Here is a 24880-nt window from a genome sequence, read left to right as displayed (position 1 = left end):
ATTCAGTACAACTGACCATCCTTTCTTATGTGGCATCTGTGACACTGCATTTTCTTGATTTTCTTTTTGCTTCACTGTCTACTCATTCTTTTTTTAAAAATTTATTTTATTGAAGTATAGTTGATTTACAATGTTGTGTTAATTTCTGCTGTATAGCAAAGTGATTCAGTTTACATATATATATTCTTTTTCATAGTCCTTTCCATTACGGTTTATTACAGGATACTGAATATAGTTCCCTGTGCTATACAGTAGGACCTTGTTGTTTATCCATTCTATATATAATAGTTTGCATCTGCTAATCCCAAACTCCCAGTCTATCCCTCCCCCACCCCTCCCCGTTGGCAACCACAGGTCTGTTCTCTATGTCTGTGAGTCTGTTTCTGTTTGGTCGATAAAGTTCATTTGTGTCATATTTTAGATTCCACATATAAGTGATAGCATATGGTATTTGTCTTTCTCTTTCTGACTTATTTCACATAGTATTCACATAGTATGATAATCCCTTGGTTCATCCATGTTGCTGCAAATGGCATTATTTCATTCTTTTTTATGGCTGAGTAGGATTCCATTGTATATATGTACCACATCTTCTTTATCCATTCATCTGTTGATTGTCCACTCATTCTTTTTTTTTTTCTTTTTTTTGTCCACTCATTCTTAATCTTTACTTTATCTACTTTATCTTCTAAATGTTAGATTGATTCAGTACTGTGTAATTGGGTCTTTTTCTCTATAAATATTCTCTCTTTAAATGAGAGAGAATCTGAATTCATCTGGTCCTGTAATATGATTTACGTTTTGTTGATTTCATAGTGGAAATTCTAGTCCAGACCTCTCTTGAGCTTTGGACTTTTGGGCTTATGCACGTTAGGTCCTGGGAGGAAACAGATGGCATACACAAAAATGTTTCACTGAAAAGAATTTAATGAAGGGACTATTTTCATTGATATGGGCAAGGTTAAGAGAACCAGCAGGGAATGTTAAGGAACCCAGGGACTAGAAACGGCAGAAAACATATGCTCCCCTTAGTCCTGGGCAGGAAGAAATGGCGTTACCAGAGCCTGGTTGAGAGCTAGAACCATGGTGCGGGGGAAGGGCTCTCATTGTATATAACCACTGCCAGAACCACCTCACAACGCAGAGAGAGCAGGAAGTATAAATACCACACTCTCTCCTCCTGCCCTTTGTTCCCTTGTTGGTGCCTCCTGTTGACTGAATTTAGTGGGAAGCCAGAGGGAAAGATATCTTGAGTGATGAAATCTGGTTAGCCTCCTAGGCACATAGCAAGGCAGAAAAGAGCAGAGAATGGATCTGAGGATGAGGGAAGATGGCAGATAGAGACTGTCCAGCTTCCTCTTTGTAATCTCTATTTGTCCGTCTTTTAAGCATCTCAAACAAGTCCAAACATTACATGTCCATTAAAAAATCTTTATTTTCCCTTTAACCTGTTTCTCTCACAGTCTTCCCTTCTCAGGAAATGGTACCAGTGTCTACCTAGAAGCTCAGTTGCTTCAAAACCTGGAAGGTATTCATGAGCCCTTCATTTCTTATATCCTTTAAAATTAAGTATCAACAAGTCCTTTCAAGTCTAGCCCCAAAATATATCTTTCCATCTCTGCCGCCACCACCCTTATACAAGTGACCATCATCTTTCTCCAGGAATACTGTAAAAACCTCCTAACAGTTCTCTCCTTTTGCTCTTCCTTTCCTGCGTCTTTAATCAGTTATTTACACAGCATTTGAAGTACTCTTCTTACAAATTATACTCACATTATCCCCTGTCTAAATTCCTTCTATTGTTTTCATTGCTCTTATAAGGCTGTACGTGGTCTGTATATCTTTCCACCCTCATATTGTGCAACTTTTATCTTCCTTTCTCCCTGTATTTCAGCATTGTTTTGTTTGTGTTTCTTAAACATGTCAAGTTTTTTCCTGCTTCACAGCCTTTGCAGTACGTAGTTTCTTTACTTGGAATATTATCCTGGATCTTTTTCATTCTTTAGATCTCAGAGTTTCCTGATCACCCTATCTAAGTTCCTGATCACCTCATCCCAGTTCTCTCTCATGTGATCATGTTTATTTCTTTATAGCACTTATCACAACCTTATGTATGTATTTACTTGTTTAATGTCTTCTTCTCATATCAGTGTCCCATGTAAGCTAGTAGGGAGAGCTTATCTTGTACACCTGCACCTGGCACAGTATTCCAGGCATACATAATAAATATTCGGTGAGTGGCAGATGAACGAACTATTTGTCTAAATGTAAGAGCTTTAAAATTAGAATGTTGACACAGACTATGTGAGTATCATCTATACCTGCTTTTCATTTAAGAATGGGCTGGAACCATGCGATTAGTGAATTATGGCTTATTAAACCTAAGTTGAGTCTTAATCCAAATCAGAAGTTTGTAAATTAAATGTAATTTTAGGCTTTGGTAGAACAGGTGATTCTCTGTGCTTTGGAAGAGAAAAAAAGTTTATCCCAACATCTAACCTGGAGAACGTGTTGGACACCTAATTTCCTCTCTAGTGTGAGGTAGTGCACACCCTTCTTACTGCCCCCTGACCCCAGCCTGGCAATGTGTGTAACCTAGAGATACTTAAATTAGGTGCCTCAATGCCAAACAATGCAACTTTCTCCTGGAGTTGGAAAATATTCTAATTGCTACTTCTCCCCAGCACCCCCCGCCTTTTTTTTTTGGTCCCTTTTCTTGCCTATACATAAAGATTTTTAAAGAGGGGAAAATTCTTCTTTGCAGAGTACTCACATTCCCAGTTTTTAATAATACTAACTTAAGTTTATTTAACACTTACTATATTCTAAGTGCTTAACACGTGTTATTTTATTTAATCTCTACGACAGCTCTATGCAGTTGGTGCTTTCATTGTCCCATCTTACAGACTCAGAGGAGCCAAGTAACTTTCCAGCATCAAATACTAGGAAGTGTCAAAACTGGGATTCAAACCCAGGTTTGGCTGATTTAAAGCCCATACCCTCTCCTCTAGGACCGTTTTTCAAGAAAGAATTAACCCTGTCCACTTCAGGAGACCCAAAGTGCCATGGACAGTGATACCTAACCTGTAATTGTTGATACCCAAGGCTTGTACCCCTTTATTACTATTACATCAGGGGATATTGACCTCTATGTCAGACCTTCATTCTGGCAGGGTACCTGTTCCTTAATCAAGTACTTTTTTTTTTTCCACCTTAGCTCTAAATGCTCTAGATAAGGACATTTACTTGTCTTTCTCTATTCTTCTTCTCCTTAAGATAAATATCCTCTCCACTTGACGCCGACATGAGTCAGATCCTGAGAATCCCACCGTAGCTCAACTGTAATTCAAAAGCTTATGATTTTCTCACTGTACAGTACTATTTAATCATATTTTGATTGTAAATCAGTTTCACTAATTTTTAAAGCATTACATGTGAAAATATATGCATTGGGAAAAATTTAATTCACCAACGGTTTATTTCCAGTATTCTATGTAGTTAGATAAAATAGAAATAATCTAAATAAATTGTTGGTTTATGAAATTTGATCTGTATAAAACTTATGTAGTACCTTTTTTATGTGGGTTTTTTTTTTTTCCCCTTAGGCTGATTATTTGCAACCCAAGTTGTTGGGCATCTTGGCCTTTTTTAACATGCAGTTACTGAGCTCCAGTGTTGGCATTGAAGATAAGAAAATGGTAGGTGGTGATAGTTGAGTTGCAAAGTGCCAGAACAGAATTCATATAGAATATGCAGGAGACATGACTTCTCCTTCTAGCTGCAAACATTCAAAGATGAAAAATAATCAAACACATGATATTCTGTGTTCCTGAACAACTCACATAAGCTTTCGGGGAACCTAAAAAGAAAAATTATATCATTTACTGTTCTTTTGTTTATAAGGGACAGAAAACTCACCCAAACTGGCTTAAAGGAATTTGTTGGCTCTGTAACTAAAAGTGTAAGGATAATATAGCTTCGGGCATAGCTTGATTTTGGACACGGTGTTCTCAGAATTAACCACTTAGCTCAAATTCCTTTGGATTGGCTCTAACTTAAGTGCTAGGTGATGGCCCCAACAGCTTCAGGCTCACGTTGTCACAACATCTAGCTCAATGGAAAGAAAAGAGGCCAGCACTCCCTGATAGCTCAAACAGAAGTTGCATTATTGAATGCATTGGCCCAAATTGGTCTCATGTGAGTCATGGCCCATGGTGCTTTTGAATACCAAAAATGTTAAGTAATAGAAAGTAAAGTAACTTCAGTATCTGTCAGTGTATGTTTAAATGCATTTGGCACAGTGAAATTTCCTTATGATTGCTGTCACAATTGGTCACCCCTGGAAATTTTTGTCTGTAGATTGGGATAGAATTTTAGATACTGATTAAATTTCCCTTTTTATTGGTCTCCACTCTTCAGTCAGTAAAATTATAATAAAAGCCCATGAAGGGAAGCTTTTATTTCAGTCTGTACTCCCTTTCTCTTAATTAATTAACCTCTAAAAATTTCAGCAACCAATACTTGTCCTTTTGGTGTCAACTGGTAAATTTAATCCCCCAAATAACTTCTATCTATGTGAAATCTTTCTTACTGTTATCCCAAGTGAGAGAATAACCTCAAATCTGAGAAAACTAAAGTTTGTTTTAAACCATAAAGAGTTTGCGTATTTTGGCACATAGTTAAGGTTGACTGGAGAGTTTCTTTACCCCTTCATTAGAATCTGGAGCTATTCATACAAGTCTGATTCTGTATCCACACCAATAAAAATGTGTGTATTATTTTCTGAGTATGTCATTAGTTACCTATTTGTTTTATTACTAAATTAGAGCATGTTGAATTTAGTACCATTAGGACAAAAATGCATGTGCTGCATGGCAGTTTGGGATGGATATGAAGAAGATTAAACAATAGGCATTATATTCTTAATAAATTTGAAAATTACTGCTTAAGAGGACCACCAGAACCAAAATAACAAATCACCTTCAAAGAGGGAAAAAAAAAGAACTCAACTCGTGTTTCTCAAATTTATAACTCTTACATAAGCACTTGGACAAAATAAACTGCCAACATTTATTAGACCTTGTGTTGCCAGAGAATAGGTACTCTGAGATTAGTGTGGGAAGCACTTGTCCTTAGGGCTCATCTGCTCCTGCCAGTTTCTTTATGGCTTTATTTTGAAGCCCTGCTTACTTTATAGGCCTTGAACAGTTTGATGTCTTTGATGAAATTAATGGGACCCAAACATGTCAGTTCTGTGAGGGTGAAGATGATGACCACGCTGAGAACTGGCCTCCGTTTCAAGGATGATTTTCCTGAATTGTGTTGCAGGTAAATGACTGCCTGAGTTCGTTAGATTTTTTGCATTTCCCAATAGCACTAACTTGATTTCTTATCTCTTTGAGGGAATTTGGGTTCAAACCAGAAATAAGAAATAGTTAAGACAGAAAGGCTATTTGTATTGAAAAGGGAATGTGTTTCCTTCTTTAAAAACATTTTTCTGTGAAGTATTTTAATATACTAGGAAATAGAATAATATAATGAACCCCTATATACCCGTTTCCCAGCCTCAGTAGTTATCAATATTGTTAATCTTATTTAATCTTTCCACCTCTACCTTTTTTATTGTTACTTGGAATGTTTTAAAGAAAACCCAGTATCGTATCATTGTACTTCTAAATATACCGCAGATGTATCTAGAGGATAAGGACATTTTAAAAAATATATAACCATCATAAATTATTATACTTAGCAGAACTAATAGGAATTCCTTAATATCATCTAAAATTCGGCTTTCCCCAATTGTCTCAAAGATGTTTTTTCCCAAAGATGTTGGTTTGCTTGAATTAGAATCCACATAAGATACACATGTCACACATTTGGTTGTTTGACCCCCTAAGTAACTTTTAACAAATAGATGCATCCCTTAAGTCTCCTCTCCACATTTCTTTTAGGCCACTGAGATTTGGGGGTGTAGGATTTAGCTGATTGCTAATTTAATTTAATTTCAGTAATACTGCTAACAATAAAACTACTGAATGCAGTTTAAGCTTCTGAAAGTTTCTTTTTGTTCTTGACTATATTTTATCGGAGATGTACAGTCAGAATAATATGTTTTACTATATTCAGAATCCTGTGATAAACCATAATGGAAAAGAATATTAGAAAGAATTTTAAAAAATAATATGTTTTAAAGTCATGTGAAATAATTCTTTCCTGTATAGCTGTGCCATCTACTTGGTATTATTAGGTTCAGTTTAAGTTTGCTTAAAATTTGTAGAGGTTGCTTTTTTCTTCTATTTTATATAATTTAAAAATCATATAAAACATTTACTTTGTCCCAAATTCAAATTTGTGTAACAAGTTACACTCAGAGAATCTAGCCTTCATTCCTGAATTGCTAAAAATAGATGTGTCTATTTTTATTAATTTTTGTATAATCCCCCCCTTTCTAAAAGTATAAGCAAATGCACACTTACTCACAGATACTTTTTTTTGTCATGTTAACCCTGCACCAAAAGGTAGCATATTATAAGCATTGTTTTTCACCTTGCTTTTTTGACTTAGTGTATTATAGAGATCACTCTATTTGAGTGTACAGTACTCATCTTTATTCCATTTTTACAGCTGCCTTGTAATCTTTTTGCTTATATGTATCATTGTTTGTTCATCTAATAATTAACTGGTGAAGCTTTGCAAATAATAAAAATGATGTGACTTTTAACTTTTGTTTTTTCACGTAGGGCTTGGGACTGCTTTGTTCGTTGCCTGGATCATGCTTATCTAGGCTCCCTTCTCAGTCATGTAATAGTAGCTTTGTTACCTCTCATACACATCCAGCCTAAAGAAACTGCAGCTATATTTCACTACCTCATAATTGAAAACAGGTATTGTAAATGAAATTAATAAAGATAACAGCTTTTTATTACTGCATTTTTATGTCTCAGGGTATTAGGGTTACTGTTGGTAGTGTGGAACTGTTCACATTCTTTTTAATTTAGAGTCCGTTAATAAACAGAAGTAATTGACATGCTTTAAGTCAATACATACCAAACTGATGCTCTTTCAGTTGTGACATGGCTTTTATTATTAATATATTTTAAGCTTAGTAGTTAGTAGGTCAATAACTCAAAATTTTATTTTTCATCAATTTTGAAAGGGGTGAGACTAATATTACCTTTCTTCTCACAGTTAAAAGGCAGACAGTTGAATGCATGAGAAAGATTAGGAGAGCTAATAACTTTTTTTCTACAGCTTACCTTAGTTGAAACCCTTATTACTTCATTGCATTAACCTTTTAACCAGCCTCCCTTCCTTTAAGCTTTTATTATGTTTCTTCATATTGTTCATATTTTAAAACATCTCTTTATCTGTATCATTTCAGCGTACAGAGACATTCTGTTTTTCTCCATTTCCTAGCTGATAAATTCCAAATTGTTTATTTTGATATTCAAGGCTTTCTAAAATCTGGCCACATCTTATTTCTTAAAATCATTTCCCAAGATTTTTCAAAGCAGATATTAGGCTGTAGCCAATCCAGACTGCTAATGCAAGAATATACATTACTCCTTCCCATTTTTATTTTTCACTCAGGCTGCTTTTTAGCCTGGAATGTCTTTCTATACACTTAAATTTTTTTTGTCCATTTTTGCACATACTGTTGTATGTCATAGTTACTTCTGAAAAATTAGGATTTAAGTACTGTTTATTTACTTACTTATCCTTATGCTGTTGCAGTTCCATTAATCATTTTCAGTAACTGTTCAATCAGGGAGAAAATACAGAAGAAAAGGTTAATGGAGTTTTTTCCCAATTAAAATGCTTTTCTTTTTGGTATTTTGTACATAATGGAACAATATAATCACTGATCTAGATCACTTTTCAAATACCTTTTGGATTATTATGCAAATAGTATATCTTTGCTGTTTATTTTAGAGGAATCATTTCTCTGCCTTTTCATATAATAAAAAAATTCTCTTTCACTCTGCCAGATAGAAGACCTTAAGCTCTCTGAGTGAAGGAGTTACTGCAGCTTTCTTTATTGTTACATCCCCAGTTTCTAGCAAATAGTAGCACATAGTAGTTACTTAATACCTGTTTGTTGCATGAGTTAATGAAGACTAGAATTTAGAAACACTTTTATTTGGACCCAGAAATATTAGGGCTTTACATTTGAAGCAAGTTAAAAATTGTAGCCTCAGTAAGAATTACTTACGTATTTTTCTCTAGTATATCTTTGTGAGAATTTGTGTTTTGGGGTTGGGTTTGTATTGCCGCATTATACACCACTCCAAAACCTAGTGTCTTAAAACAACAAGCATCTTTATTTACTCATGATTTTGCAGTCTGGGCTGGGTTCAGCTGGTCAGTTCCTTGGCTGTTCTTACCAATGGTCACTGCAGTCAGCCAGCAGGTAGACTTGGCTGGGCTTCTCCCTCTTTCATTTAGTCTCAGAGCTTCTCTCTCTCTCCATGTAACCTGTCTCTGATGGTAGCCAGACTTCTTACGTGGTGACTCAGGACTCTCATGAGGACAAAACCAGAAGCTTCCAGACCTTTTTAACACTTAGGCCACAAATAGGCCCAACATCTCTTCTGCCACATTCTGTTTTTTAAAGCAAGTCACACACCTAGCCCAAATTGAAGATGAAGTGACTATACATAGGAGTATATACCAAGACATAGAGATTATTCAGGGCCACCAATGTAGCAGACTGCCACAGGGTGATTTTGTTAGATTTGATTATTTGCCACTATTACCTGAGCATCCTAGACATGGTTAGGAAAAATACTTTGCATGTCAACAGTCAACTAGCACTTTCAAGTGTGAATTAAGTTGGCCTTAGTTTCAACCTCTGCTTTGTATTTTTTTTTTATTTCATATTCGGCAAATAATTCTTTTTCTTCCAACTAACTATTAGGGATGCTGTGCAAGATTTTCTTCATGAAATATATTTTTTACCTGATCATCCAGAATTAAAAAAGATAAAAGCAGTTCTACAGGAATACAGAAAGGTATTTAATTTTTTATGTATGGTTTAGGAGATCATTGATAACAAAATTACTCCTAAGTTCCAGAACACTGAGTAGAGATTCTTTAGAATCATATCTAAGGATATTGTAGTCATATTCTGATGGCTAATTTCTGATGACTAAATAATCCTATATTGAGTCCATGATTTTTAGAAGGAAGTTTTAGCATCTAGATCAAAGATTTAATAGGATTAGATAGAACAGAGAGCAAAGGATACAGTTCTTATGCCTTTACTACCCAGATCACTATGTTCTTACTTACAGTCCCTAAAAGAAGTGACTGTAGCTGCATACTCTGAGTAAAGAAAAAAAGCTGTGGGAGGATTCCAATTTTTTTGTGCTACAAACCATGTTATGGAAGTGTCAGATCTGATTCTGAGCTTTAGAAGGGGAATCATCTGTAGTTCCAACATCCTGAAGTTCAGTGAACTCTCTGAAATTATAAAAATATTAGTGGTGATTCCATAGAATTTTAGGGCAGGAAGTGGGATACCTGACCTTGGGTCAGAGTAGCAGATGTATTTACTACAGATCGCAAGATTGATTCTGAAGACTTTATATGCTTTTGTACTGGGTAAATCATCAGTCATAAAGTAAGTAGTCAAAATAAGGGGTGAATTATCTGCTTAATCTGTAGACCTCGTTCAAGGCTATTGTGTAGCCCTTTGTAAATTAAGGGAAACTTGCCTTTCTTACCAAGAAGGATTTATTTTGGATAAGTAAATTCTTTAGTTGAAATAAAATTTTTCTCCAGATCTAAAGATTTTAGACTGAAATCCCTTTCCCTGAGAATTACTAGAAGTTCATATGCTATACAAAGGAAGAGATAGAAATTATTTTTAAAAACTGCTTTCAATTGGGGTACAGTTTAACTACTTTAATGGTAACTATGTAGGAAATACAGGCCTTCTGAAATGGTTCCTGAAGTGGTTAATTGATAAGGTGTATCTCTCTGTGCTCTTTATATAGGAGACCTCTGAGAGTACTGATCTTCAGACAACTCTTCAGCTATCCATGAAAGCAATTCAACATGAAAATGTAGATGTTCGTATTCATGCTCTTACAAGCTTGAAGGAAACCTTGTATAAAAATCAGGTATACTAAGATATAATTAAAGAGCTATAGAAAAGAAAGGTTGGAAGTTTAAAGAAAAGATGACCGATTGGTGTATTTGCTTGAGATTCAGTAGGTTCAATGAAAGAAGTGATTTTTATTTTACCAAGATTATCAGATATGCCTTAGAATCAGTAATTCATGAGATACCCTTTGAGGCTGAAGAGGTTTGCATATTTTTTTGTTGTTTTTGAAGGGTCATGATTTGGCAGTTATATTTTAGGTTTACTGCATCTTCCTGAGGAAGGGTTGTATGTGTTTGTACAGCAGCAGTTTCTGTGAGTTTTCTCATATAATTTCCTGTAGCTATCTTCCATATACAATTTCAGTAATTATGCCATTTTACATTTTGATGGAATTAACTGTGTTTTAATGAAGCTAAATTTTTAAATTTCCTTTTTTATGGGACCAGTGAACTTTATTCTTTTCCTTGTCAGCATAATGTAGATTATCCCTAACCTTGGTAAGAGTGAGAATTGGTATTTAAAATACCAGATCACTATAAATCTATAAAGTGGAAAAATTTTAAATGAGGTATTCATGTTTGCATATCAAGAACCCATATGATGGGTCTTCCCTGGTGGGCCATTGGTTGAGACTTCACCTTCTAATGCAGGGGGTGCGGGTTCCATCCCTGGTTGGGGAGCTAAGATCCCACGTGCCTCGCAGCCAAAAAACCAAAACATAAAACAGAAGCAATATTGTAACAAATTCAATAAAGACTTTAAAAATGCTCTACATCAAAGGAATCTTAAAAAGAAAACAAACCCATACGATAAGATGTGAGAGCCTAAGACCCTCGGGAGTTAGTGAATTGCAAAACTGTGTTGTATTTGTTTTCATGATAGAAGGAAGCATTTACTTAGGACAAAAGATATACATGATGGTAACAAGTACGTGCTTCAGAGTCAGTGCACTTGTGTAACCAGTGTGGGAAACAGCCAACATGGAGATGATCCTACCACATATGAGGAGCCTTGAATCTCCTTCAGCGTAGGTTTCACGCCCTCCTAAGTGTAGATCTAGATTATCAGTAGATAATACAGTCAGTATACTGGCCCAAAACACCTAGGAAAAAAGAGAGAAGGAAATGGTTTCTTTTCCAACTCTGGCAAGAAGGTAACATCAAAGTTGAAAGCAGTTCAGTTAAGTTCTTGAATAGTGCTATCCAAAAGAATTTTCTGTGAGGATGGAAATGTTCTGCACCTACACTGTATAAGCATTGCAGCCACTAGCCACATGTGGCTCTCTGGAGGACTTGAAATGTATGATTGAAGAACTGAATTTTTGATTTAATTTTGCTTAATTTAAATTTAAACAGCTGCATGTGGATAGTGGCTATCTTATTGGACTGTCTTAGTGCAGCTCTAGAAGAACCTACAGCAATAACCAGAGTATGAAACTGATGTAAGATAACAGGGTTAGAGATCAAGAGAGTCTTTGTAGCGATGCTGTGAGAGTCCATGAAAGAACAAATGCAAAAGATATTCTTTAAAAAGTTCAAATCTTAGCCACAGAGAGAGGAAAAGATACTTTAGGAGTGCATTGAAAGACAGTATTTATCTAAAAATAGATCTAAAGTTGTATAACTGTATAAACAAATAATTTGGTATAATGTAATAATAAAGCTCACTTAAAGATGGTGTGACAGTTAATAAGGTGATGGCTAAGGTAGCCTTGGATACGTAACTATTTTGATGGACTGACCTTGCAAAAGTGCAGTGCTCTAGGGTAGTCACCAGAGGATCATTGACATTAAAGAAATGACAGCTTCTACTCCTTACTTTTAAGGAGGAATATACATATTTGAAGGAATATAGGACAGCTAAGCTCAGTGGATAGCAGAAAAATTTAACTTCTGTGTCAAAAAAATCAGGCTATAGATCAAACTAAGCAACCATATAACCACTTTCTGAAAATTGATGCTGCTCAGGTTGAAGTGAATCCCTATGGTGAAATCCCAGAAGGACAAGTTGTTTGTGTTGAAACCAAATAAACTTGGATGACAATGCAGAATAAATAATAAGAAGATATATTTACTAATAATTACAAATCTGAGAATGAGCCCATTGAAAATAAAGCTGCTAGGGACTTCCAAGTTATCCTAGGATAATGGTGGATGTCTAAATGTGAATCTCTGTATACCCTGCAAAACGTCATAAATAGCAAAAAGGAGAGCAAATAAAACCACACATAAGTCACACCTTCCACATAACTGTGAGACTGAGAATACTATGAACTTCAAATTACCTGTAATCAGCAGAGCTATCTCTGGAGCTCTTGCCACAAGCTTGTGTTGAGAACAGTTAGATTCTGAGGAGACCCTATGAAAAAAAAGTGGAGTGAAGGAACTATGGATGATGAAAAAGCAAAGACAAAATCACCAACTGAGACGATCCCACTCTAGGTGCAACGATACTGAAAGTTGGTCTAAGATGTGGTACATCAGAGAATTGGTTATAGGGAAGGTACCTGAAAGTGTGTAGATCCTAAGGCTGCAGTCTTTGGAAGTCATTATCTCTGGGGAGAAGTAAAAGAATAGGAAGGGGGAGGCACTTTTTGGAGAGAGTAGTAAACAGAAGGAAGAAAGTAAGAGAGAGAATTTTAAGAGTCCTGCAGAAATAAAAAGAAATCCACAAAATCAAAGATATACCTCCCCATACTACTCTCCTGCCAATAAAAGCTACTTATGAAAAAAACTACACTGAGCTATGCTGACAGAAAAGAGTACTTATGAAATCAGAATCTTGTAAGCTACTACAAAATCCTTACTGTTAACTGCATACAGCTATTATGAAGGGCCCACAATATAAATAGAAAAAAATATATGTTCTATGCATATACAAGGTTACTATAAGACAAAAACAGAAAATGAAAATTAAATCTTTGGTTGATGACAATTTCTCCCCCAAAACCAATCATAAAGCATAAGTAAACTAGACTTAGCACTATAACCTGATTTAAGTATTTCAAGCGAGCATTTGCAGATATAAAAAAAGAATTAAGGGAATTTCCTGGCAGTCCAGTGGTTAGGACTCCACAGTTTCACTGCTGAGGGCCCAGGTTCAACCCCCGGTCTGGGAACTAAGATCCTGCAAGCTGTGTGGCGTAGCCAAAAAAAAAATTAAGTGAGAAATTTAAAAAGAGAAATGGATAAAAAAACAAGATATGAAACAAGAGGTGACTGAACTGAAGAAGTTGAAGAAATGAAGGTTAAATTATAAGGACCGTGGGGGAAGAATATATATGACTAAAACTTTAGTAAGGAGCATTGACAAAAGGCAGAAGAATAATCAAGAGAACAAAAATGAGATTAGAGAAAGGAGTACAAAGGATCAAAGAAGTAGGTGAAATGGAAGCTTGGCAAAGATTTCACATACAAATAGAGTTTCTAAAAAAGAAAAATAAAACAATAGAACATAATTAATAGTTAAAACTATAATCCAAGAAAATTTTCTGGAAATAAAAGACCTAATAAGTCTGCATATTGAAAGGATCCATTGTGTACCTGCAACATTGACCCCAGAATAGTCAACCCTGAGACATATCTTAGACTTTAATAATAAGAAATCTTCGGGACCTACAGGTAAAAAAATATTTTTAAAAAATCACTTAAGGGCTTCCCTGGTGGCGCAGTGGTTGAGAATCTGCCTGCCAATGCAGGGGACACGGGTTCGAGCCCTGGCCTGGGAGGATCCCACATGCCGCGGAGCAACCAGGCCCGTGAGCCACAACTACTGAGCCTGCGCTCCGCAACAAGAGAGGCCGCGATAGTGAGAGGCCCACGCACGGCGATGAAGAGTGGCCCCCGCTTGCTGCAACTAGAGAGAGCCCTTGCACAGAAACGAAGACCCATCACAGCCAAAAATAAATAAATAATTTAAAAAAAAAAAAATCACTTAAAAGGGCAAGAAAAGTAAGTTAGTATCAGAATTCTCAACAGCAATATACAGAGTGAGCCTAGAGGATAGCAGCATTTTCAAAAATGTAAGGGACACGAAGAATAAGCCAAGCTGTCCTTAGAATATCACAGATAAGAAACACAGTTTTAATGTACAAGAACTGAAGAAATACGAGTTTCACAAGCAAGCCCTTCCTAAGAGGTATGCTAGAGAATGGCTTCACTCAATCAAGAGATGACTGGGGAGACTTTGGCAAAAGAACTTATGGTTACTAGTTATATATTTAACTAAAACAACAGTGGGGACAAATTTGGGAGAATTCTATGTAAATGCTATATATTTTAATAAAATAGAAATTATGCAATTTTTTAAATGGGAGAAGAAGAGACTAAGATATAAATAAAATGAGCTTAGTCACTATTGCGTAGGCAACAACTAGGAATCAAAATATACTATTTAAAACTGGTAAACAGTTAAAGAAGGTTAAATAAAGAGACCAGAGACATTATAAAAGGTATTTGTGTAAAGGGTACCTCTAGAACAAAAGTATAAATTTTCTTCTATACCAAAAGAAATTAATTTTTAAGAGCTAATTAGAATTTAAAAAAACTGATAGAATTGAGGCCTGGCATATCAGTCATATTAATAAATGTCAAAGACCTTAAAAGAAAAAATATTACAAATTGACTTACAAAGCAGGAAACAACTCTGTGCTGTTTGTAATACACACGTATAAAATAAATTATTTAGAAAGGCTAAAAATAAAGGAGTGAGCAAATTTTTAAGTTGAAATAAGAAAGCAGGAATTCTGATTCTGCCCATAGACAAAGTAGAATAGAAACCAAAAAATATTAAATGTGACAAAAAAGGGTACTTTATAATACTAAAAGCCGTAATTCACAAAAATACAATAGAAGATATGGAACTTACAAAGACGATACATTTTGAATATATATACTCCTGAGCGAGCAAACCCATAGAGACAGAAGATAGATTAGTGGTTGCCTGGGACTGGGAGGTTGGGAGGAAATGGTGAGTGAACTAATAATAGAATTAATGAAAAAAATCATACTGTTATTTTCATAAATGTTGAAATGGCCTTTGACATACTGTACCATCCATTTCAGATAAAAACACTAAAGAAAATAGGAATCAATGGATAGTACTAATATATTATAAATGTATACATATGCATATGTGTGTTTATGTATACTGCATACACATGTTCACACACATACACACATGCACGCATGCACGCTTGATGGGGAAATAAGATGCATTCCCACTGAAAGCAAGCTTGCTCATTATCTCCACTACAATTTAACATTCAGTTGGAAATATTGGCCAATGAATTTAGATAAGAGAAAACTCAGAGGCATAAGATTTGGAAAAGATATGAAACTATCTCTATTTGCAGATGGCATGCTAATATACTTGGAAAACTCTAGAAAATATCAATAAACTAGCTCAGACAACAAACAAATTCAGTAAGATAGGAGAATATAAAAATCATAATCTTCATATAGCAACAATAACCAGGTAGAAGACTTGTTGGAAAACCCAATTTACAGTAGTAACAGAAAAAGATAATATACTTAGGAGTAAGCATAACAAGAAATGTATAAACCAATAAGAGGAAAACTTTGAAACACTCCTGAAAGACACAAAAATGTAATTGATTTAAACAAACGGAAACACCCCTTATTTATTGGGTAGGTTACTCAATATTACAAAGATTTTAATTCTCCCTAGGATAATTTATAAATTTAATGCCATCCCAAAGAAATGCCAAGTTGTTTGTATTTTTAACTAGAGAAGTTCGTACTAATGTTAAGATGGAAAAACAAACATGTAAAAAATAGCTAGGAAAAATCTGAAAAAAAAAGCAACTATGGGAGTTCAGTAACCCTCCCAGACATTAATATACTCTACAGCCTCTATAATTATAACATTGTGATACTGGTACATGAGTAGACAGACCACTGGGAAAAAAAATAGAAAGTCTAGAAATAGACCCAAGTGTATATGGACATTTAGGACATGATAAAAACATGGATTTTTTTTCTTTTCTTTTCTTTCTTTCTTTCTTTATTGAACACCTACTCATTTTATAAATTCTTTTGGAATTGAATATTTTTTGCTGAAAAATGAAACCCAGTTTATCTAACCTAGAAGTGAAGTAAAAACATTTTTAAGCACTTAGGAGAGAAGTATATTTTAAAATTACCTTTCATTTAGTGTTCATGTATTTATTGTCTTGAGTATGAACTGCATTTATCTTTGCCAACTAAAATGTTCTTTTCCTTATTGTTTTCTAGTTTTAACAAGGTAATATATGTCTATAATTATATTAGTTTTGCTGTTTATTGGTTACTAGTTCATCTATTTTAAGTATTTATGCCTGAATTAACCTGTAATGTTATTTAAATGAGTTAATGTTGAAGTTTCTGGATGACATAAAATGTCTTTTTATTTTTCTTTTGAAATGTATTATTCTAATTTGAATCACAGTTTTAACATGGAATTTGAGATGCTCATATATGCTTTACTTTTGCTAGAAGGAAAATTATGTAAACAAAGTAGTTCTAAAGTGGTCACACAGGTACAATATCTAAATCTAACTGGCTTGAGAATAGTCATTTCTTACGCCTAACAGTTTTTCATTATAGCATCCTCGGTAGATAGATGAAAAAAGATTACTTGAACCAACATATTTTTTCATAAAGCCTACCTCTTTCTTCCTACGTCTTTTGTTTTAAATCATCCCCACAGGACTCTTTTCCCGTATCTTTTTCTCCTGTAATAGCTTTTTATACACTCTTCAGTTTTCTTATTTTAATTAATAGCTCTTCCTTATTGACTTATTTACTAAAATATCTATTATCCTTGAAAAGATACTCTGAGCTCTTTTTCATCTTCATTTCTTCTTTACTTTGTACACATATTTGTTATTGTACATATTGTATGATATTTTATCTGTTTGCATGTTTATTTTCCCTTTAGATTGTAAACTCATTGGGATAAGACTGTCTTATTTCTGTATACTGATGTAATAATACTCAGTAACTGTTTATTTGATGGATTAGTGATTAAAACTTTTAAGCACACTTAATGATTCTAATCCCACAACATATTGTGGACTATATTATGTGAACTCAGCAAAAACTAGGTGAAAAGACTGAAGATATTTAATTTTTGAAGAATTTAATTTTGTCAATATTTGTCAGATATTCCTTAATTTTTTAAAGCTTTCTGGTTAGGACAATATACTAGTTTGTAGAAGTTATGTATAAACTTTCTACTTTTATTTTAGGAAAAACTGATCAGATATGCAACAGATAGTGAAACAGTGGAACCTGTTATTTCACAGTTGGTGACAGTGCTTTTGAAAGGTTGCCAAGATGCAAACTCTCAAGCTCGGTTGCTCTGTGGGGAGTGCTTAGGGGAATTGGGAGCAATAGATCCAGGTCGGCTAGATTTCTCAACCACTGAAACCCAAGGAAAAGATTTTACATTTGTGGTAAGTTTTGGTAATTTGGAATGACCAGAAGAGTTATCTGTCCTAATGGGGTTTCTATATTCCATTTACAAGAAACTATTCAGGTTATCCTTAGTGGCAGCTTGATCTAAACTAGACAATTTAGGTAATTTCTGAGTTTATTCCTTAATACTATTGCAGAGACCTTTAGCCAAAAACTATAAAGTTGGAGTCCAGTCTAGTGTGCTATGTTCTTTTAAATAAGCTTTCTAGGGACTTCCCTGGTGGCACAGTGGTTAAGAATCTGCCTGCCAATGCAGGGGGCACAGGTTCGATCCCTGGTCCGGGAAGATACCACATGCTGTGGAGCAACTAAGCCCGTGCGCCACAACTACTGAGCCTGCGTGCCACAACTACTGAAGCCCATGCACCTAGAGCCCGTGATCCGCAACAAGAGAAGCCCACGCACCACAACGAAGACCCAACACAGCCAAAAATAAATAAAAAACAAAAAACAAAAAAATAAATAAGCTTTCTAACCTAATCATGACAGATACTTATAATCTAATTAATTATTTAAATTTTACTATTTAAACACAATTGCTAAGTGTCTCCATGGGAAACTGATTCCCAGGGTGTTTTAATAGTGTGTATATAAAAATGTTTCCATAGTCAAATGAGTGTGGGAAATCTTATAAAACGAAATTAAACAGAACTTTTAATATATTGGGGAATGTTATGAATCTCCTAGAGAAGAGTGTGTGAAAATTATTTTTTGGAGCTTCTCAGTTGACCAAGGTTCTACAGAATGCAAGTTAGGAAATTCTATATGTACAATTTTCTTTCTAAGAGTTAAAAAACAAAAAATGCAAATTGCTGGATTTATGTAAAAGTTGAATGAGTCTAACACTTTATAAATAGTCTGAAAAGCCTTAGATTTGGCTTCTTAGCTACAGGTTATATTTTAGTCATGGTACCAAACTTTGTTTACACCTTACTGAGCTTTCCTTTTTGAAGTTAAATTCACTTAGGTGACTAAGTTAAATTCACCATGGAATGATGTACAGTTTAAGAAAATTTATACAAATTATCCTGTAATTTTTTCTTGTTCTTATTGAGACTGGAGTAGAAGATGCAAACTTTGCCTATGGATTATTGATGGAACTAACAAGAGCTTACCTCGCATATGCAGATAACAGCCGAGCTCAAGATTCAGCTGCTTATGCCATTCAGGTAAGAGTGTATATAGACGTTACTGGCTTTATGTTATTAAATTCTAGTAAGAAAGTTGTGAATTCTATGCTTTAGAAACTCTTATTTTTTTTTGACTGTCATTTTTATTATCAAAGTAATACACGTTCTTAACAAAAATTTCAAAGAGTACAGAAATGTACCCTCCTAACAGATTATTATATGTACTTGGAAGTTTTTTCTATGTGTATACAAATATATATGTTTTCTCCACCAAACAAGCAGATCATAGTACTTGATTTTCTTCTGTGCTTAATAGTCTTATCTTGTGTAATTTTCCATGTCAGTACATATATCTCTAATTCATTCTTTTCAATGACTTAATATTCAATATGAACATGCCGTAATTTAAGAAATTTATTTAACACGTTTAGGTTGTGTTCAGTGTTTTGTTTTTACAAAAAAAATGATTTTGAAAACATACATAATTTCTAAGTACTTGAGTGAATATATCAACAATAAATATCAAGAAATTAAAATGTCTCAGAGCAGATACAGAGTTTACATTTGATAGATTTTATCAAAAAAGTTTCACCAGATAATATTCCCTTGACAAACCTGCCCTTAATTAAAATTTCAAGTCTTTGCCGATGTGACAAATAAAAAATGATATTGTTTCATTTTAATTTGCATTTAATTATGAGAGAGGTGTAACAACTTTTATATATTTATTGCTTTTTTGTGAATTTTCTCTACGTGATCTTTTCCCATTTTTCCCTTGGTATTGGTCTTTTTTTTAATTGATTTTTTAAAACCTATTTGGATGTAGTGGAAATTAACGCTGTGTCTACCATACGTGTAATAAATATTTTTCCAGTTTGACTTTTTTGGCCCCTTTTCATGATATTTTTTTTAATTAAAAGATTTTTTATTTTGTTAGATATTCAGGTCTGAAATTCATGGTTAGAGGTATGAGTTAAACATATTTGGAAGTTTTCATAATTCATAGTAGAGATGGCATTTACAACTGTGATTCTGGATGAGACGATCAAGAGAGGGAGTATGTATAGATAAAAAGGTTCTAATAATTGAGACCTGGATAATGAGAGCTCAGTGAGAAGAGGGAAAAAGTAAGAAAACTGAGAAGGAACTACCAATAAGGTAGGAGAATATGGTGTTCTGGAAGACAAGAAAGTGTTTCAGGAAGTATGGAGTGATCCAAATTCTGATCATAGGTTTAATAATTTCAGGGTTGAGAATTGACCATTGGCTGTATTAACATAAAGGTCATTGGTGACCTTGACAAAAGCAGTTTCAGTGTAGTTTAGAAAGCCTCATTAGAGTATTTTTAAGAACATGTGGGAAGAGAGGAATTAGAGAAATTACAGAAACTCTTTTGAGGAGTGTTGCTATCAAGGAGAGAGGAAGAATGAGATAGTAGCTGGGGAGGAAAAGGCGTAAAGATGGGAAAAAAAAACATGTTTATCCGTTGCTTGGGAACAGTTCAGCAGGAGGAGAATAGCGATGCTGTACAAGAGAATTGGTATAATACTATTTTAAATAGGTAAAGAGATGTGGAATATAGTGTACCAGTGGAAAGAGTAGCCTTAATTAAAAACAAACACAATTTGGGACTTCCCTGGTGGTCCAGTGGTTAAGACTCCACACTCCCAATGCAGGGTGCCTGGGTTTGATCCCTGGTCAGGGAACTAGAGCCTGCATGCCGCAACTAAGACCTGGCACAGCCAAATAAAAAAATAAATATTTAAAAAGAAAAAGAAACAAACAAGGGACTTCCCTCGTGGCACAGTGGTTAAGAATCCGCCTGCCAGTGCAGGGGACACGGGTTTGAGCCCTGGTCCGGGAAGATCCCACATGCCGCAGAGCAACTAAGCCCGTGTGCCACAGCTACTGAGCCTGTGCGCTAGAGCCCACAAGCCACAACTACTGAGCCCGGGTGCCACAACTACTGAAGCCCACGTGCCTAGAGCCCGTGCTCTGCAACAAGAGAAGCCTCCGCAATGAGAAACCCATGTACCTTTGGTAGTGTATATATGTCCATGCCACTCTCTCACTTCGTCCCAGCTTACCCTTCCCCCTCCAGCTGCATAGCACAGGGAGATCAGCTTGGTGCCTTGTGACCACCTAGAGGGGTGGGATAGGAGGGTGGGAGGGAGACGCAAGAGAGAGGAGATATGGGGATATATGTATATGTATAGCTGATTCACTTTGTTATAAAGCAGAAACTAACACACCATTGTAAAGCAATTATACTCCAATAAAGATGTTAAAAAAAAAAAAAAGAGGAAGAAGCTCGCGCACTGCCACGAAGAGTAGCCCCAGCTCGCCACAACTAGAGAAAGCCCGCGCACAGCAACGAAGACCCAATGCGGCCATAAATTAACTAGTTAATTAATTAATTAAAAAATAAAACATACAATTGTGACTCATTAAATTAGAGTAAATTAAAAAGAAAAAACCAATTCATCTGTAGTAACAAAAGAGAAAGCAGAGCGTATAAGCACTGATACTGATATTGCCAGGCTGGGGAGATATTAGCATGGAAGTTGTGGAGATCTCTTGTGATTACTTGTTTTCTCAGTGAAATATGAAGCAAGATCTACAACTGTAAGTATATTAGTGTGTTTCGTTTTTTCTTCCAATTTTATTGAGATATAATTGACATACAGCGCTGTGTAAGTTTAAGATGTGTAGCATAATGATTTGACTTACATACATCGTGAAATGATTATCACAATAAGTTTAGTGAACATCCATTATCTCACATAGATACAAAATTAAATTTTAAAAAATGTATTTTTCCTTGTGATTAGAACTCTTGGGATTTATTCTCTTAACAACTTTCATATATAACATATAGCAGTGTTAATTATATTTATCATGTTCTGCAATACATCCCTAGTATTTATTTATAAGTGGAAGTTTGTACCTTTTACTGCCTTTATCTAATTCCCCTCCTCTAACATTAAAAGTATAAATGGTCCCAAGACCAAAAAGTTAGAGGATTGCTGATTTACTAAGTCTGTTATTGGAGGTTGATTATGAGGACTTCTGTAGCCAGAGTGACTTTGCAAACATCAGAAAAAGCTGGCTTCAAACAAAATTTTAATAACATTTTAAAGTTAAATGAAAATGTTTTGAATACTTCTGTATTTGAACTTTCCTAAACTTCCTTACTTTTATTAAAAAATGCTAAGTATAAAGTACATATTCTATTAGACAGTATTTATACTTTACAATTATTAGGAATACATCTATTGCATGTGGTCCTTTTCAGTGAAATTAGAAAGAAAGAATAGTAGATGATGGAAGATATAATACCCTAACATATTTGGCTTGTTTTAAAGATTGATATTGGGAGACAAAGATTTTTTTTTTTTCTTCATAAAATCCCACTTGTTTTATTTTCAGAAAAGTAAAATATAACCATTTCATTGATGGACTTGAATAGTAAATTGGTCTTTAACATTTGCATCTTATTTTCAGAATTTTAAGATCAGTACTTTATATATAGAATTTGAGATATCTTGAATTTTTGAACTATTTTGGATTTGTAGTTACGTTCATTAAAATTCAGAAAAGGTCAAATTCTAAAAGTTCTGCAAATATAGAAAATTCCAATTTTTTCCTCCAAATAGCTTAGTCATTTGTTTCAATACATGTTATGTACAGCACACAAATTGCATGTTCAAATATTACCACAGCTTTGTAACCTTGAGTAAGTCACCTAAATGGTTTTAAGCATTGAGACAACTCCAAAATTTTATCATTGTATGTATTTTTCTATGTATTTTTATGGCTGTAATGTGTAGAATGTTGATGGATGTAAAGGTTCATCTGTTTCATTGACGATTTACAACTGTAAAATATGTATTTGTAGGAGTTACTTTCTATTTATGACTGTAGAGAGATGCAGACTGATGGCCCAGGTCACCAATTGTGGAGGAGATTTCCCGAGCATGTTCGGGAAATACTGGAACCTCATCTAAATACTAGGTCTGTAGACTCATTAAAACTATTTTCATAAAATTGTTTTTAACTTTATAAACTAAATGTTATTTTTGATATAACTTTTTAGCATTAAAAGTATTTTTAGTATGTTCTAATATGTATTTTGCACTAAGATTTATGCTTATAATATTGTCAAAATGAGAAGTATAGTCTGCTCATTGTTTAAATTCTGTAACTTTAAGTATTGAGACAAATTCATTGAAGCTGAAAGGATTGATTTTTTTTTTTTAATTCAACTGTCAGTAGTACTTTGAAAAATCTACTTTAAATTGAATATGAGTTGAAACTTTTGATAGGTCTAATTAACACAGAAATTTAAGAATTTAAAGTTAGTCCCAAAGCCTTTAGTAATCCCAATTAGAGATTAGAGATTTTTAGCCCTACCAATTTCTCCTCATGAAAATATTTTCTCCTTCTACTTTTAAAAAAAGTATTTTCTACCTTTTTGCCTCCCCATTTTAATAACTTTGTTAGGACTGATTGAAGGCCATAAATAATTTTTAGTTAGAAACTTTAATTTTAGGTAGTCTAAGTCACAAGCTTATTGGGTATGTGACCTTGCATAAATTTAGTTTTTGAACCTTAGTAGACATGTAGTAAAATTCTTTATAAAAGCCCTTAAGTGTGCATACTTATTTGCTAGATACCCTTTAATATTTAGAAACCTTTTAAACATCATTTTATTTCTTATGAAGAGCATTGTTTAAAGACATAAAATAAATGTTTGTTTTTTCTTTTTTGAGGACTCCATACTTCTCCATTTCTTTATCTATATTTTATAGCACATATAGATGCTTAAGAGTTTCTGTGATCTTGTGGAAAGTTTATGGCTTTTAGAGTCATGTAGACCCAAATTTGAATCTTGACTGCATTTGCTCACTCTAAAATCTTGGGCAATTTACTTAATATTTCCAAGTCTCAGTTTTTTTCATCTTGAAAATGTGGATAGCTTTACTTACGTTATATGATTGTTAGGAATAGAGAAGATAATGTTAAAAAGTACCTAGCAGAGTGCCTGACATTTGACTTAGACTCAATAATAAATGCTTATTCAATGTCAGCTTGTTGAATTTTGCTTTTTTTGGAAGGGGTAGTGTGGCTATTCCCTGCTTCATGTGAAGTAGAAGCCAGCATTTCTGCCCACTTGTTATTCAATGTAGTATTTCGTAAGAAGCAAACATTTTCTGCCAACTTCTTGTTCTTTCATAAGAAGAATATTTAAGTGGTCATTTATAAGAGTGATCTTAGCAAAGCAATGAGAATTCTTATGATCCTTCTACTTTTATATCTGGGAGTTTGAAGGAACCTCTCAGATGGTCCCTCAATGGTAGAAGTTAGAGTTATCTAGCTGGAATCTGCTCATTGAAATCACCACCTCATAAATGTAAGAAGTCAATAGAGAGCAATATTAATGGAATTGACTCACTTTTGTATGAAACACCAAGATACCAGGTTAGCCAGTAGGGCAGTTTTATAGCTTGGACTGCTTGATATTTTCTCCACAGGGCCTAGGAGAAATAAAAGACTTCCTACCATATCCTTGTTTTTGCTGCTTTAAAGTTATACTCCTATACTCTCCTTTAATTTTTTTTCTTTCACTTGGGCTGTTTATATGCAGTCACTAAACCTAGATCAAAGGGATGGCTTTGTTTGGGAGATTTGATTTTTAGAACTAGTTAGATCAACTACAGTTCAAAATTGCCACAGAAATAATTTTAGGGGAAAATATCAGGATGTGTCTCGATAGAACCTGACTTGTACCCCAATATCAGTAGTTTTCTAACTAAGTTCACCATAAAACTTGGTAAAATCATCTAGAGAATTCATGAAGATTCAAAATAGTGATGGTTAACTGAGAGATTATTGGATTTTTCAGTTTTTAGCAATTTGTGATACAGTGAAATACATAATGTTTGCTGAGAACCTTGAGTATAGGGCATTAATTATATTTGTCATTTCCTAACCTTGCATTGGTGATTAAAAAGGAACCCACTCACCTCAAAATATTGCTGTACACATGTGTAAGATGAGACCTGTTTGAGCATGTTTAAGTGTTAACACTGAGGAGCAAATAGAAAGGATCATGTTGAAGTTATGGAAGAGAGAAGTGGTAATTGATATAATAAGGACCCCGA

General features: G+C 34.4%; 1 protein-coding gene across 5 annotated transcripts in view; it reads left to right on the top strand.

Annotated features, from left to right (window-relative positions):
• ATR (ATR serine/threonine kinase) overlaps window positions 1-24880 on the top strand; it is a 106398-nt gene that overhangs the window by 25538 nt on the left and 55980 nt on the right. For 4 of the 5 annotated variants that reach the window (XM_068546032.1, XM_068546031.1, XM_068546034.1 and 1 more), the window contains 8 exons: window positions 3606-3698; window positions 5198-5328; window positions 6741-6884; window positions 8918-9011; window positions 9999-10124; window positions 17358-17564; window positions 18642-18755; window positions 22615-22730. In XM_068546032.1, the coding sequence (XP_068402133.1) occupies window positions 3606-3698; window positions 5198-5328; window positions 6741-6884; window positions 8918-9011; window positions 9999-10124; window positions 17358-17564; window positions 18642-18755; window positions 22615-22730 (1025 nt within the window). The remainder of the gene's footprint in view (window positions 1-3605; window positions 3699-5197; window positions 5329-6740; window positions 6885-8917; window positions 9012-9998; window positions 10125-17357; window positions 17565-18641; window positions 18756-22614; window positions 22731-24880) is intronic. The other variant, XM_068546033.1, reaches the window with a different exon arrangement.

The sequence above is a fragment of the Eschrichtius robustus genome, chromosome 6 (assembly GCF_028021215.1).
Source record: "Eschrichtius robustus isolate mEscRob2 chromosome 6, mEscRob2.pri, whole genome shotgun sequence".
In the NCBI taxonomy this organism is placed as follows: Eukaryota; Metazoa; Chordata; class Mammalia; order Artiodactyla; family Eschrichtiidae; genus Eschrichtius; species Eschrichtius robustus.
The sequence above is the reverse complement of the archived record's forward strand: the minus strand, read 5'-3'. Positions and strand labels throughout refer to the sequence as shown.